Here is a 15,266-nt window from a genome sequence, read left to right as displayed (position 1 = left end):
TCATTTTCTATAGCATTTAATATTAGAACCAAATTAAATTTTTTAAATTCATTAAGCATGCACTTTTTTTTATAAATAGTAACATTGAAATCAAACAATATTGGTGTTCAATGAAAGTATTTATTTTTATATAAAAATAAAAAAAAATTAATAATCAAAGCTCAATATTGCTGTTGCATGAAGGCATGAGAATTGCTCAAACCTTTCTGGCAAATTTCTGCGTTTTCCTTGACGTAATAACCTTCGCCGATCAATTCCATGTCAAGGAGCCCAGCCATCGTGAGCAGTTCCTCTCTTACGGCCTGCTCGTCGTCGAAGGCAATGTGTTCGAGTTTGAAGCGCCAGACGGTGAAGGGGCTGAGGGGCACGTCGCCGTTTTTCAGTTTGGACAGCGCCTCGTTGATTTCAATCGGGTTTCCGAATTCGTCTCTCTCGTAGGTGACCGAGAAGTGGAGCGGATCGCCGCCGATCACGTAGTTGTTCTTGCCGCAGCGGTAATGGCTCGGCCCCACGTGCGTCGTCTCCAGTCTGAAACTGAGCAGCAGGTCCTGCACTCTGGCGTTGACCTTTGGGTCGGTCGAGGTGAAGTTGAGGGAGACCACCTTGAACTTGATGGCGTTCCTCGCGTCCCTCTCGCTTGTGGACGCCACCAGGCTGACATCCTTTCCGCTGAACAGGTCCTCGACCTGAGCCAGGTGCTCGTTGCCCGCGGGCCACGTGTAGAAGGCCCTGCCTGTCCTGAACTTTGGGTTGAAAATGGCGTAGATGATGTCTTTGTCCTGGTCGGTGATGCTGGTGCTCATGTCGTCCAGTTCCGTCTTGATTGAATCCAAACTCGCTTGGACCTCTCGGATCGCGCCGTCCGATCCCAGGCCGGTGCTTCTCAATTTCTCCACCAACCTGGCCAAGAACTTGGCCTTGTCGGCGACGAACGGAAAGATGACCTGGCGGTAGGCGGCGAAGATTTCGATGAAGGCCACCAGCAAGTGGCTCTTTTCATCCTCGGCTCGGGCTGCGAGGTAGGCGTTGCAGGTCTCGATGTTCGTCGCTTGGTTGCAGTCGCCTCCAGAGATCGTGCCTATGAACTGCTTCATCTCCAGTCGGTAGCTGATTTCCTCGATCTTGTCATAGCCCTCGGCCAGAACGTTCACGACGTCCTGCAGCTCTGCTGAAAGCGAAGCAAATCCGTCCTCGTCCAGCAACTCGCCAGTGAATCTGGTGGCAAAGTCGGCGAATTCTCGGATTTTCTTTTTCATTTCGAACGCTTTGATTCCTGTGAGAACCGAGTTCGCCTCTTCTAATTCCGTCTGCATGTTGTTCAATCTCTTGCCCATATCTTGGAGCATCGGAATGAAAATGGCATCGATCATTTTTCTATACACGTCCAATTGTTTAATGGCCAATCTGTTTGCATCAATTGCAGCGTCAATCTGCTCTAGTTTTGCATTCGCTGACTTGATCTCTGATACCAAGCCGAACACATCTTTGGCGAACAGGAACCCTTCTTTGGCACCTTTGAACACCGTTCCATAAACTGATAGTTTGACCTCGTCATCCTCGTTCGCAGCGTGTCCTTTCGCCGCTAATATTTTCTCTTCCACGCCTTCAAACGTCTCATAAAATTCATTCCAAAATTCGTCATCCACGTCTTGTAAATTTGATGCCTCATCAAAGACCACTTTTGCATTTTCATATTCCTGCTGACTCAAAACCTGCGTTTGCAAGTCTTTGTCGTCCAGGAACAGCCGAATTGCCTCGAGTTGAGCTTGTTGCTTCGTGCGCGCGTCCCTCTCTCGATCCTTCAAGTACTCGAGTACCACCGAAGCCGCGTTGTCCGCAGCATTACTTATTTCAGGTAGAAGATGTTCTATGTCTCCTCCGCCACCTGAACCTGAGTTGCCCAGAGCGAGCATGGCACTCCCAGCCAGTCCAGCAACTGGAAAAAATGCTCCAGCAATCTTGAACGACCATCCGAAGATCTTGCCAGCGGCTTTGCGCCTCATCGCCCTTTGGTACGCCCTTTTATTTCGCTGCAACTCAGCAATATTCTCTCCGTACTCATTCTGTTCCTGATAAACATTAGCAATGAGTTCCTCCAACAAGGAATCGATTTCTTCCCCTATCTCGGTCATTTCCTCGTCGTAGAACGTCTGCAGCGCCTTCTCGGCTTCCGCGATTTCCTTCGCCGCCTTTTCTCCCTCTTTTTTCACAGTCTCGTAGACGAACAAATCTTGTTTGATGTCCTTAACCTCGTTCAACCTGCGTATTTCGCTTGTGATTTTATCGCCCAGCTTGACGACTTGCCGGCCTGTGGTCAAGGAATCGCACTTGGCAAGCGTGTCAACAAACATGAGCTCGATCAGATCCAGGTACGAGGAGTCGGATTCTTTACCGAGTTGTTTGAAGATGGTGAACGACTCGTAGAACGACCTGACCACAATCTTCAGGTTGGTCGTGTGCGTGCTGTTGACAAAGGCGTCCTGCACAGCCCCCAAAAACTGGAAAAAATTTTGCGTCGTGAATTTTTTGACGATATCTTCATTCGAGGCGAACTGAAGGAATTCTTCGTCTGCACTGAAAGGCGACGGCGAAAAGATAGCCAAGAGATTAAGACGTAAAAAGGCATCAAAGAAGACTTTTTGTTTCGTGTGTTTGTAATTTGTAACTGGCGAAACTAAGGAATTACCGAGCTGTCCGTCTTCTCCTTTATTGTAATACTGAGTGTAATAATCCTTCCAGCAACTTTCTTTATTGTTCCATGCGTTGGAATCGCAGTAGTAGTAACGTTTTAGAACAAGTATATTGCCACCTTTTCCTCCGAGGCCAGGCTTGCCGTTAGTTCCGTTTCTTCTCGTGAACAAAATCCTCTCGTTAATTAGGATCTCGCCTGGCAAAGCACCTGCTCCGGCGTCTCCGCCTCGTTGACCTGGTTTACACTCTATGTTGAGATTTTTTGTCACTATTACGTCGTATTCGCAATAGGTGGTGAAAATGCCAGTAGAATGGCAACCATATTCATAATAGCTTGATATATATTCGGGTTTCATGGTGTCAGTTATCCAATCCGATTTTTGTTTCACCTTAACTTTTTTATCTCCATCAAAATCTGCATCTGATCTGAAGTCTCCGCTTAAATCACCGTCAGCACCTTTTCTTCCGCCAACGCCGTCTGAGCCATTTCCGCCGAGGCTCTCTACGAACAGCATCTCGGAGTTGACAATTTCCCTGACGACCAGGTGGAATTTTCCAGAGCTGAAACCTTTAGCTCCGCTCGTTCCTGTTGGTGCTGAGTTAGGAATCGGTGGAGCGTCGGACCCTTTGAGTGAAAACTTCGTCCATCTCTTATCAACTTCCAAAACCGGAGCCCAAATTGTCAAGTGCGTGTCGGTCAGATTCAAGTCGCAGTCAACGAAGAGTTTTCTCATCGCCACGATTTCCACTTCGTGCGTCGTGTTCTCCGAAAGGATTTCGCTGACCTGGCTCAAGAAGACGTAATGGCCAGAGTAGAGGAGAACACCTTGAGTGGCGTTGTTGATTTCGTTTGCGGGCACCGATTGGGCCAGGGACTCGATTTCCTGGACCATCACGTCGTTTCCTTTGGTGACGACTTGAATGGTGTCCTGCGAAAATCCCAGATTGGCGAGATTCTTCTGCCAAGTCTGGAAGTTTTCCACGCTCAGGCCGGAGGTCAAGATATTTTGGTCTTTGATTAAATTCTGCTGCACCTGGCGCGTGTCGTGATCCCTCCGCAGGCTTGCCAAAAATTTATGGTTGTTTGTAACTTCTGAGAAAATTCTCCGAAACTCTGATTTGCATCCTAAGATTTCGCGCTCCTCGTACTCTTCGAATGATTTTCCAAGAATTTCGTAGTAGAATTGAATGCGATACGCCACCGATCCTACGTCTTCTCCGCGTTTGCTCGGAACCTCGAGCAACTTGATCAGCGCCTCCAGGTGAGCGAATGTGCTCAATCGGTCAAAGGCGGCCGGGAAGAAGTTGACTGAGAAAGTGTCAAACTGGTTGAACAGTTTTCCGTAGAGCGCCTCCCCCAGAAACGTGGCGAACCCAACGAGAGTTTCGCTCATCTTACTTTCAGCGCCGGGCACGTAAGTGTTTTTTATTGCTTTGCGCGTGGCGGCCGTGACGACGATCTCGGCGGCGCTTCCGATTCTTGAGCTGAAGTCCAAAGTCTGGAAAATCAATTTGCGCAACTGATTGTAGTTTTTCTTGAGCGGCGGCAAATCCCAGGGACTCTTCTTGGCGTTCGGAGTGCGCAGAATGCCGAAACGCTTCTTTTTGAGAAGAAAATCGCCGACGGCGATTTGGCCTTCCAAGTCTGCGACCAGTTCCCAGTCATTATTCAAAAGCGCCTCGTCTTTTTGTTTCTGCGCAAACTTCACAAACTCTTTGATTTTGTACTCGACTTCGCCGTTGAGCTCTGCATCATTTTGCTCGGGTCTGTCGACTTTGGTCGCGACGAGGCTCAAAGAGTCTCCGTACCACTCCACCTTGTCGCCCAATACATCAATCACGTTTTTAATCGCCTTTGTGAGAGTTTCAAAATAAAAGTCACCCAATAGATTAGAAAAGCTTTCGACGATGGTGATTTTCAATCCACCGGCCGTCTCGAAGATGCGTTTGTTGAAGAGTTGCGCTGGCAGATCAGGCTCATCATCAGTCAACGTGAACAATCTACTTCTGCTTTCCAAATTGACGCTCACCGAAGGCACAAACGTCTTTTCCTCGTTTGCGTTCAACTTGAACTTGCCGTTCGCCTTTTCAACAGTCAAAGTCTCGTCGTGGCGCAGGAATTTCTTCAGCTCGTTGATACCTGCGGAGGTCTCGCCGACGAACACCACGCACGAGGCGTTTTTCAAGTTCAGTGAAGTTATCGCCTCCTGAAATATTAAAATATATAACAATTTTTTTGCTATTTAACACACATATATTAATTTGAATTGTTGTTTTTCTCTGAAATGCATATTATGATATTTCTCATCATATATTAAGATGAATTAAAATTTTCATTTTACAATTTAGAGAGGAATTAATTTTTTTTCTAAATTCATAAAAATTAGCAAATTTTACGAAATTAATACAAATTTGCGAATTTGGCATGCTCTCAATATTCATCTAATGTCATTACTTGAAGCAAAAATAATCAGAATTTTTCCTTGTTGATTTTATTATTAATCAAATTTACATTTTTCTACTTTGGCACACTTCAATGAAAAATAATTTACCTTGACGAGTGCATCGTCATCAGGCCTGTCGGCGGACGACACTGGGCAAGTGAAATGAAACATCAAGAGGAGAGTCACCGCCATCTGGAAAATTTACCAAATTATTTTTTTTTTATGAAATGAAAAAATTCAAGCCGACTGAAGAAAACTTGCCATTTTAGTTTGAAATAGAGTGCGTCTTAAGCCCTCTTTCTTTCGCCGGGGCGGCATCCTGGGAGATATTCGAGTGCCTTAAAATCTGGATTTGGTTTATTTATCTCGCCTTTTTCTGAAATGCGTTGAATAATTTGCATGTCTTTCCAATCACAAAATAGAAAATTTAACTAAGGCATTAATTTGTCGTTTATTGAGACCGAATATGGATCAACACATTAAATTTAATGCTATTTGCTAATACCAGAAAAGTTTGTTTCACGATGACCATTTATAATTTATTTTTTAATATTTATTTTGATCAAGTTTGGAAAACATTAATCATAGCTGATTAGTAAATAAACAACAAATCACAAATAAAAAATTGACATTATTTCTTACAATTGTCCATAATACTTTGTCCAATAAAAGTGGCAACAAAAACCAGGTGGAAATTCGTTAATTATGTTTAAAATATACAATTCCTGAAGTGAATCAGTTTACTCTACTCTTAATTTCTTCAAAACTTGTTCTCAATCAAACGGTTTCTACGTTTGTTGTATTAAATTATTTACATATTATAGTAAATGTTTACCTGAGAAAAGTGCTGCTCTCGTCGCAATGTTCAAATGGTAGCTCAGGATTGTCAGAGCAGTGCTTTCTATATTAATAATAACGTATCACTTGAAAATGTTATCCGCGCATTTAGGCAGAATTGAGTACGACAAGACAAGCCTGATAAAAAAGAGTCAGTCTTTGAGTTGGAATTTAATCTGAAGCCTTTTGCTGCTTTTTCCTTTAGAATCGTTTTTTTTTCTTCAGAAAAATTAGACAATCAGAGCTTAAACTCTTCACAATCAAAGATGAATTTAACTCTGCCCAATGCGTATGTCGAATCTATACAATGTATATAATATTAATCATAAGTTTTAATCTCGCCAATAACAATTCATGAAATCATTGCTAGTGCCACTCAGTGCCACTCTTATTATAATATTTGTAATCCGTGGAAAAATTGAATCCGCACAAATGTTTTAAATGTATAAAAAATTATCAAAGATTCTTTTGAATTATTTCAAATCTCCTATATATAATTTATGTTTTTTACAATTAAAAGACAGTTCAGCCAATAAGATTATATTTATGCTTTCAAAAGTTTATTTTGTTCACTTCCATCATTAGGCTGCATTAAAATTAAAACCATCTTGCATCAATCTTGATTCGCTGGACTGCAAACAGGGAAGTTGCAAACTTCTGGACATTGCTGGTTTTGGGTGCAAGATTCGCCTTCAGAAGCCTCTGAAATCAAGTTTCAAAGCAAAGTAAATCAGCTTCTTTATTGTAAAATGAATTAATCTGCTTTCTCTTGTAAAATATTGTTAGACATACTTTTCAGGCAAGACGTCTTGTCCTTTGACTCTACGAAATTGTCGGAACATTTGCACTTTTTGGAATTGGGGCCGCAGGACACAGATTGGGGCGAGCCAAGGTTTGCAGTGCACTGGTCGTCAAACTGGCACGCGTCGCCCACCACATTGGCAACTGCAAACGAATAAATTAGAAATAAGAGGCACCATAAATTATAGAAATGTAATTAGTATTAAAATTAATAAAACCATCTTTTATATGAATTCCATTACATCTAAGGTTGCGTAAAATAAAAGGAAACGGATTTATTTAAAAACTCATGCTTGTACCTGGAAGACAAGACTTTTGTTCACCCAAGACTGAAATTTCAATGTAGTGTTTGCTCGCGCACTGACAGGTTTTCTTGAGGCACTCGGCGTTCTCCGGACACTGGTCATTTTCCACGCACGCCTCACCGAGAGCGATCACTATAAACAATTAATTGAGAATAAATCAAATATACGTAAATAAATAAAATATAAAAATTTAATTTTATAAAAACAAACAGCACAAAGAATATTTTCTGAATGGGCATTAATTGTTAATTCATGGGCTAAGTTTTTACTACAAATAGCCACTAGAGATAAATATGGGTTTACTAAAACTACTGTCAAATTAATTTGGATAAAGATTTTCGTATTTTCTCGGCGGGAGGTTGAAGCTTATGAGCCAAGGCATCTTTTCCCTCTGGAGACCAAGTTTCCAGGGGTCAAAAGGTCGAAATTTAAAGTTTTGTGCACCTTGAAAATAGGCAACCTGACCAAAAAACTGAGTTAGCCAAAAGATGCGCCTTGTCATTTAGCATCTGAATACAAATTTTCAATAATTTTGAACCAGCAGTTTAACAAAATTTTAATATCATTAAATTTAAAACAAGTGTTCTGTTTTTGGAAGAGTTAAAAATTAGAAACATCAGAAAAATGGGGCGTTTTTTTTTTCATATTTCATTAGAGGTCAATTTAATTTCATTCAAAATTGAAGAATTCAAAAAATTGATGGAAGGTTTGATCAACTTAAAAGCTTACTGGGAAGGCATTGGTCGGTTTGTTTGTTCTGGACGGTGTTTTCGGGGCAAACGCATCGTTCGGCGACGCACGTGGCCTTCGCGTGGAATCGGCGGCACTGAGGGTGCTCAAGACATCGGTCCATCATGCTGGGCACTTGGCACACCGTCTTGTCCTCCGAGTCGACGTAGTTGAAGTGGCATTTGCACGTGTAGTCGCCGTCCAGGCCGTCGCACACCGCGTACGGAATCGACTGACACGATTTGCCGACGCACTTTCGTCCGAGAGCTACGCATCAATTTAATAAAAGAAAAATAATTTATCTAATTCAAATTTACCTCCTACGCAGGACGTCAGAGTCTCGTCCGGCGTGTACTTTGGCAGACAAACGCATTTGCAAGAATTTTCCACTGGCGCACAAACGCTGTGTTTGAAGTCGCACGTTTCGGCAACATTCGGGTCGCATTCATCGTTCAGAGCTGAAAGCAGACATTTTTTGGAATTGATTTTTGTTGTTTTTTCTTTAAATCACCAGCGAGAGCAACAGAGGCGAGGCACAGGAGGACGAGAAAGCTTTGCATATTGAGTCGATGCGGCTGCCGCAAAGTCTTCTTTGAATCTTATCTATTGATTGAGATTGCTTTAATATATTTCAAATCTTCTATGACGTGTATAATTCTGTGAAGTTTTTTATCGCGTCCTTGCCTTGAACAAATGTACATTAGCGAATTTCTAACAGCAAAATAATCTTAAATAAATGGAGTTCAAATAATAAAACAAATTAATGGTCAAGCAAAGTTGGTCATATGATCTGAGAATTAAGTGTCTGTCAACAATGCAACAATATAAAGCAAAATAGAAATTAGACATTAATTTAAAATATTAAAACGGCCGGATGATTTGGCTCTAGAATTATCTCAAGATACTTCATTATTATAAACTCGCTTTAAATTTATAATCGCCGGTCTTTTTCATCAATAAAAATGCGTTATTTTGTCAAGAGTTGTGTTTCTTGTTTTTAATTTTGTATACATTGTTGCTGATTTAAAGTCTGACTAATGAAAAAGAGTGGGGGAATGATAAGGTGAGATTGAGATTGCCAAGTCGTGCAAGCCAGTTTAAAAAATCACAAGATTCAATAGTTATAATAATATTTTTTCTATAAAATGAAAGGCGCGACAATATTTGCAAGAATTTGGCTGACCATATTTGCATTTAACTCGTTTGGCAGAGCAGGTACGCAATTAATTTGAACTATTGATTGCACTATTTGAATGTAGTAATTTTTAAATTTGCTAGCCAACCTGGGTGAATCGTGCGATTCCACTGATCTGTGCGAACCGGAGAGCAGCGTCATTTGCGAAGAGAACGTTTGCAAATGCAGGCAGAGATTCCACGAGGAGAGCGGCCAATGCGTCGCAGGTATAATTTTAATTAAACAAAATTTCTTAATTATATCAGAAATCCTCATTTTTTAGCCTTTCAGGATTCATAACTTTTTTCGCTTTGGATTTATAAGGAAAAGTTTTAAACAAAATGTGTGCAAAATTAAATTTCCCACAAGTTTTGTTACAAAAATTTTTCTCTAGAATGTTTTACAAAGGAGCTAGAGCTAAAAAAAGCCATAAAAATCGTCAAAAAATTGACCTTTGTTCAATTGATAGAAACTTTTGGCGCCAAAAATTGTCTATTTTAAACAAACTTGGCAAGTTTCTGAAAGATAATTCAATTTCCTATCGATCGGCGTTAGTCTCGTGTTTGTACACGAAATAGAAAAATTACTACAAAAAATAAAAGAGCGCCACCTTTGAAAGGTACTTTTTTTTACCTACAAAGGGTATCGGAAGGGCAAATGGTGAAAATTTCTTTCCTGGACTAACTCAATTTGAAATTATTTTTTCAGTCGGAAAAAAACTTTCATCTAAAATTGGAATATTTTCAGCTCTCGGCAAGGCTTGCTCCATTGTTGGCGACGAGTGCTCGGCGATTCCGTACGCCATGTGCGACGCCGACGACGGTCTCTGCAAATGCATCCGAGGGTACAACCCGGTCCGCGGAGACTTTCCCTCGGCCTCGTCCGCAGACAAAATCCACTGCGCCGCTAGTATGCAAAATTCTAGGCTAAGAAAGCTGGGCTGAAGTGAAAATTTCAGCGCTGATCGGCGACCACTGCTTGGAGCCGCAGCAGTGCCGACTGCCCTACAGCCAGTTCGACGGCGACAGGTGCGTCTGCAAACCAGGGTACGTCCCTGACAACAAGGCCCAGGGATGCCTGCTAAGTACGTTCATTTATTTTCACCGTTAAAATCTAAAAATTTGAAAATATTAAATCAAGTAAAACGTGGATTTTGAGCAAGTAAAAGTTTCAAAACAAGAAAAATTGAAGAAAAAACTTTTTCTTTAAAAAATTATAGATTTTTAATCTTTCTACGGCTTTTACCATTTTAAGAACCATTCTCATGAATTTAAATCAATCTGCGAATTGAGAAAAGACTAAATTATTTTCCGACTTTTACGGAATTCAAGTGTTTTATGCAAATTCAGGTGCGTCACACCTCGGTGACATTTGCGTCAACGGTGCTGTGTCATGCTCTGGACCCAAACACAACTTGCAAAGGCCCGAAGGATCCGAAAACGTGCACTTGCAAGAAAAATTATTTCATCGGCGATGCTTTCGACGAAAAGTGTCTTCCAGGTATGTATGAGAATTGTCCATTAAAATATTGCCAAAGTTTATTATTTTGGTTTTGAAATTTTGAAAGCTGCCAGAAAGTACGGAGAGCTTTGCCAATCGCTTGCCGAGTGCACCCTGCGTCTTGGGGTCGACGCGAAATGTTCGACAACGGAAAAAGTTTGCGTTTGCATCGATGGTCTCGTTCCTTCCGTCGACAAAAGCATTTGTTTGCCAAGTAATTTTATAAGTGTCTATTTAATTAATTATAAAAATAAATTTAGTTTTGAATGAAATTAATATCAGAGCAAGAGTAAAAAATCAAGCTTTTTTGATTATTCATTACTGTCTAATTATTTTTAATTAATTGTTATGAATGAAATATTTTTTTAATAAAACTATTATTAGAAAATATATAAATAGATTCCTGCATTGATTTTCAGGTGAAATGTAATTTTACAGGGCGAGATTTGAATGACTTTTGCGTGCAAGACCAGCAGTGCAGCAAAAACGCGCCGAACTCTGAATGTGGCGCCGATTTCAAGTGCATTTGTGTCGAAGGTTTCGAAGAAGTCCGGGCCAAGTGCTACAAAAGTGGGAAATTGAAGTATTTTCTTGAAATTTTATTTAATTGGAGAGAAAAGTCCCACAGCAAGTCGGCGATTCGTGCGCCGATTCGAGCCAATGCACCTCGCACGTCACCTCGGAAAACATTGAGTGCAGGGACGGACTGTGCCAGTGCACGCCTGGACACACGCCCAACGCTGATTTCAACGAATGCTTGCCAGGTAGTTTCTTTAATCAAATTTATTTCAAATTCTTAAATTTGAATGAAATGCAGTAAAACCTATTCAATATTTTAGTCAAATGTGCCAAAAAAGCCTAATTATCTCATTTTTTCAACTCAATATTTTCAGTCATTCCAACGCTTCTTAAAAAAATCAATATTAATTTCAAATCAGCTTTTTCAAAAAAAATGTAAAATTTTTAACTCTGATGCAAATTAACATGGCGTATCTTGGATTTTTGAGTCAGGTTACATATTTTGAAGGGGGGCACAAAACTATTTTGATCTTTTGCTAGGGTACTTTAAGAACCATGATATGATTGCAGGGGCGTTCGGCATCGGCTCGCCGTGCTTGGTGAACGCGCAGTGCACTGAAAACATGGAGCACACCCTCTGCGACATCTTCACGCAGCGTTGCGTTTGCAAAAAGGACTTCGTGCCGTCCGCCGACAATTCACGGTGTTTGCCAAGTGAGAGAAAGAAAAAGATTTCAGAGGGTGACAATTACTTTCCTGAGAAGCGAAACAATGATCGTCTTCTGAAGTACTGGAATTTTTTTGGATTTTTTGTAGTAATTTTTCTATTTATTGGACAAACATGAGACCAACGCCTTCTGATTGGAAATTAAATTAGCTTTGAAAAACTTACAAAGTTGACTTCAATGAGACAATTATTAGTGTTAAATGTTTCCACTGTTTTGAGAGAAAAGTTCAATTTTTGTGTCATTTTTTGATGTTTTTTTATTTTTAGCTCAAGCTCTTGTGGAATACATTTTAGAGAAAAATTTTCCAAACAAAACTTGTAGGAAATTTAATTTTGCACATTTTATGTATTTAACATTTTCATCTAAATCCAAAGTGACAAAAGTTATAAATGCGGAAATGTTAAAAAATTAGTATTTTCAATGTTGAAACTATGTATGCAGGAAAATCAACCGAAAACCTCATTTTTCAACCTTTCCACTTCTTTAACTCTTTTCGTCTTGGTTTTACAAGAAAATGTTTAAAGCATAAATTACGCCAAATTAAATTTTCCACAACTTTTGTTTCAAATATTTTTCTGTAAAATGTTTTCCACGAGAGCTAGAGCTAACAAAACCAATAAAAATGACAAAAATTGATCTTTGTTCAAACAATCCGAATTTTGGGCGCAAAAAACTATCTCATTTAAGAAAACTTGGTAAGGTTTTTAGAGCCAATTAAATTTCCTGTCGGTTGCCGTTGGTCCCATAGAAAAATTACTACAAGATATCTTTAACATCCTTTTGATTGCTGGACTATTTATTTTCGGCGCCACTTTCTGTCTTATTCATTGATACTTGATATATTTCTACGCATTTAATGAATTCAATCCTGACGCAATGAAAACTTTTTCTTGATTATTTGGTTCAAAGGAACAGGGGGTCTGTACGACCAGTGCGTCGACGCAGGGCAGTGCCTGGCCGAAATCGGCGGAGAGGTCGACTGCATCAACGGAGTTTGCAATTGCAAGGCGAATTGCCACTTTTTGGACAGCACGTGTTGGCAGAGCAAGCGTAAATAAATTTAAAATGTTGATCTCTAAAGCGATTTTAATCGAGAATATCTTTAAAGGTTTGCAAGACGCGTGCACGGACAGTCGCGAGTGTCGTTTGGCCGATTACAATTCGCAAAGGGCCGAGTGCGACGCGAGCGGCTTCTGCGCCTGCAGAGCCGGCTTCACCACAGATCTCTTTGCAAACAAGTGCAATTCTGGTACAATGAAATGTATTTTAATAAAAATAAGATAATAGTTTCCTCTCTCAGGTGCACAAATTGTGGCGAGTTTTGCAATTCCTGCTCTGGTGCTCGCCTTTCTTCGAAGCCTCACATGATTGCAAGAGAAAAATAAATGCATGTATCAATTTTTCCAAACAGTGTTTAACTTGATTCCACAAGCAACAGTGAAACATTTCTCTCTCATTGTACTAAACATTTTTAAATTATTTAATTTTACGCACAATGTTTTATTTATGGAAAAAATATTCCCAATTTTGGGTGTTATGAATCCACATTTCTCTTGTGTATTATTCTTTTTCCTTTTCTGCGTCAACCACCTTAATTTAAATTTAATTTTGGCTGCATTTTTAAGAAAATCAAAAGATATATTTAATTCAACAATAATAAAATATTTCAATTCAATTAATTTATCCTCTTGCAACAAGTCATACAGAAATGGAAAAATCACATTGGGAGAGAATTGGAATATTTGAAAATTATCAATATTAAACTTAAAATGATTGATGAGTTTTATCACAAGATTTGATTAACAAATATTCACTTTTCGTATATATTTTAATCGTTACGGAAACTTAAATAAATAATAATTTTCAAGTGTAAAAATACTTGTCAAAAAAGGTGGCTCAATATGAAAACAATTTTTTAGACTTTGAAATGGTCACCAGAATTTCTTTTTTAATTAAAATAATTTTTAAAGCAACTTTAGACAAAAAAAAATTAGAATTTATGTAATTCCTGGTATAATCGAACTTTAGAAAAATAATCGAATATAAAATTGATTTGTTAAATTCGCAAAGAAGAATTTCAGTTTTCCCCAAAATGAAGATTTGAAGAAAAAATACCTGTGCTTGGGGGAGGCGCAGGGCATGAGGCGCAGGTGGTTGTGCAGGGCGGCCACCCTGGGGGCCACGCCCCCTAGCCGGCCCTCGGACGAGAACCGCAGCGAGGCCAACTCGTCGCTCAGGGTCAGGAAGGTCAACACGACCTGGCCCTGGTCGTGCCACTCGTCGGGGAGCCCCCTTTTGTCCCTAAATTTATTTCCCCTAATGATTTTTTTCTGTATTTCCCCTAAATTATTTCCCCTAAATTATTATCCCTAAAATCTTTTTTTTATTTCCCCTAAACTCCATTTCCCCTAAATTTCATTGCCCCTAAACCATAACAGAAGGCAGGATTCAGGGCTGTTTCCGTATGCAAAAATTGTTGGTTGCCAGCTCCATCATTTAGAGATAATATATTGTAAATTATTAAAATTAAAAACACAATTCAAAACTTACATGAAGTTTTATAAAGTCCATACTAAAAAAAATTTACATTTCACTAACTCTTATAAACCTGAAGCAAATATAATCTGTGCTCAAGAAGCTTGCAAATCCAGCAAATAAAAACGGAAAAAGGCTATTTTAGCAATATGGGAAAAGATCGAGGTAGTGTACTCAGGATTTGGACTAACAATAAGACTTAACTTGATGGTTATAGAATAACGACAAAATAAATGAAACTAAATATTGATAGAGCATATATTTTGGAAATTATTAAAAATCACATTTTTTCATAATTTGACGATTTAATTCATCTTTTGGTAACAAATTATATATTTTTAAAATATTTTGATCAGAATCAGTCAGAATATTGAAACTTGTATTTTAAGCGTACCTTTCTCTGTGGTATTCCAAGGAAGACTACATTATATTTTGCTCCGTTTTTTTCCACTTTCAGGTAAAATATATATTTACAATTTTTTCAATTTTAAGGACAATAATTTTAGAGGCATTGCTATTTAGGGGAAATGCAAGAAAAAAGTTTAGGGAAAATGGTTTTAGGGGTTTTGATTTTAGGGGAAATGAAGAAATTGGTTTTAGGGGAAAAAAATTTAGGGACAAAAACGGCGACTCACTCATCGATCTCGTGCGAGTGCGCCTGCAACTCCCGCAGCAACTCGCGCACTTCGCGCCACTCGTCTGGTAAAAATGAAAAAAAAAGATCATTTAATTTGATAATAAGAAGATAAAAATTCTTCAACAAAACTCTTAAGTCACGAGAAATGGTATTTAAGTGACTTTCAGCACCAACAATTTTTTTAATTAAAGAAATTTTTTATATTTGTACCATTGATGACGGCGTCCGCAGCCAGGTAGGAAATCACTCGTTCCACTCCTTGACGTACAAATGGTAAAACGCCAGATCGACGTGCCTCTGCGAATTGATAAATCATTTAATTTCACTCCTTTAAAAAGGGTCACTTGTTATTTTTTCCTCCTTAAT

General features: G+C 39.4%; 3 protein-coding genes across 4 annotated transcripts; 1 reads left to right on the top strand and 2 right to left on the bottom strand.

The window, feature by feature from the left end:
• Window positions 1-111: 111 nt before the first annotated feature.
• Window positions 112-6,352, bottom strand: LOC132196239 (uncharacterized). Its single transcript, XM_059618750.1, has 4 exons — window positions 5,971-6,352; window positions 5,397-5,511; window positions 5,244-5,327; window positions 112-4,898 (listed from the first exon to the last, which is right to left on the bottom strand). The coding sequence occupies exons 2-4, from the start codon at window positions 5,451-5,453 to the stop codon at window positions 162-164; spliced, it is 4,878 nt and encodes a 1,625-aa protein (XP_059474733.1). The 5' UTR covers window positions 5,454-5,511; window positions 5,971-6,352; the 3' UTR covers window positions 112-161.
• A 148-nt stretch (window positions 6,353-6,500) lies between these two features.
• Window positions 6,501-8,425, bottom strand: LOC132196242 (fibrillin-1-like). The gene is made up of 6 exons (XM_059618757.1): window positions 8,319-8,425; window positions 8,125-8,265; window positions 7,808-8,074; window positions 7,073-7,210; window positions 6,765-6,917; window positions 6,501-6,674 (listed from the first exon to the last, which is right to left on the bottom strand). The coding sequence occupies exons 1-6, from the start codon at window positions 8,365-8,367 to the stop codon at window positions 6,586-6,588; spliced, it is 837 nt and encodes a 278-aa protein (XP_059474740.1). The 5' UTR covers window positions 8,368-8,425; the 3' UTR covers window positions 6,501-6,585.
• Window positions 8,426-8,892: 467 nt separating this feature from the next.
• On the top strand, window positions 8,893-13,268 carry LOC132196241 (multiple epidermal growth factor-like domains protein 6). Of its 2 annotated transcripts, none has more exons than XM_059618756.1 (12): window positions 8,893-9,022; window positions 9,067-9,208; window positions 9,729-9,890; window positions 9,940-10,065; window positions 10,331-10,481; window positions 10,556-10,695; window positions 10,920-11,051; window positions 11,102-11,245; window positions 11,571-11,714; window positions 12,638-12,778; window positions 12,837-12,977; window positions 13,029-13,268. In XM_059618756.1, the coding sequence occupies exons 3-12, from the start codon at window positions 9,785-9,787 to the stop codon at window positions 13,094-13,096; spliced, it is 1,293 nt and encodes a 430-aa protein (XP_059474739.1). In that variant the 5' UTR covers window positions 8,893-9,022; window positions 9,067-9,208; window positions 9,729-9,784; the 3' UTR covers window positions 13,097-13,268. The 2 variants fall into 2 exon arrangements, with proteins under 2 accessions (XP_059474739.1, XP_059474738.1); XM_059618755.1 differs by having other exon boundaries at window positions 8,899-9,022; window positions 9,086-9,208.
• The last annotated feature ends 1,998 nt before the right edge of the window (window positions 13,269-15,266 follow it).

Source organism: Neocloeon triangulifer, unplaced genomic scaffold (assembly GCF_031216515.1).
Source record: "Neocloeon triangulifer isolate White Clay Creek 2 clone unplaced genomic scaffold, ASM3121651v1 ptg000011l, whole genome shotgun sequence".
NCBI lineage: Eukaryota > Metazoa > Arthropoda > Insecta > Ephemeroptera > Baetidae > Neocloeon > Neocloeon triangulifer.
Note: the sequence above shows the minus strand (reverse complement) of the source record. Positions and strands in the feature narration are given on the sequence as shown.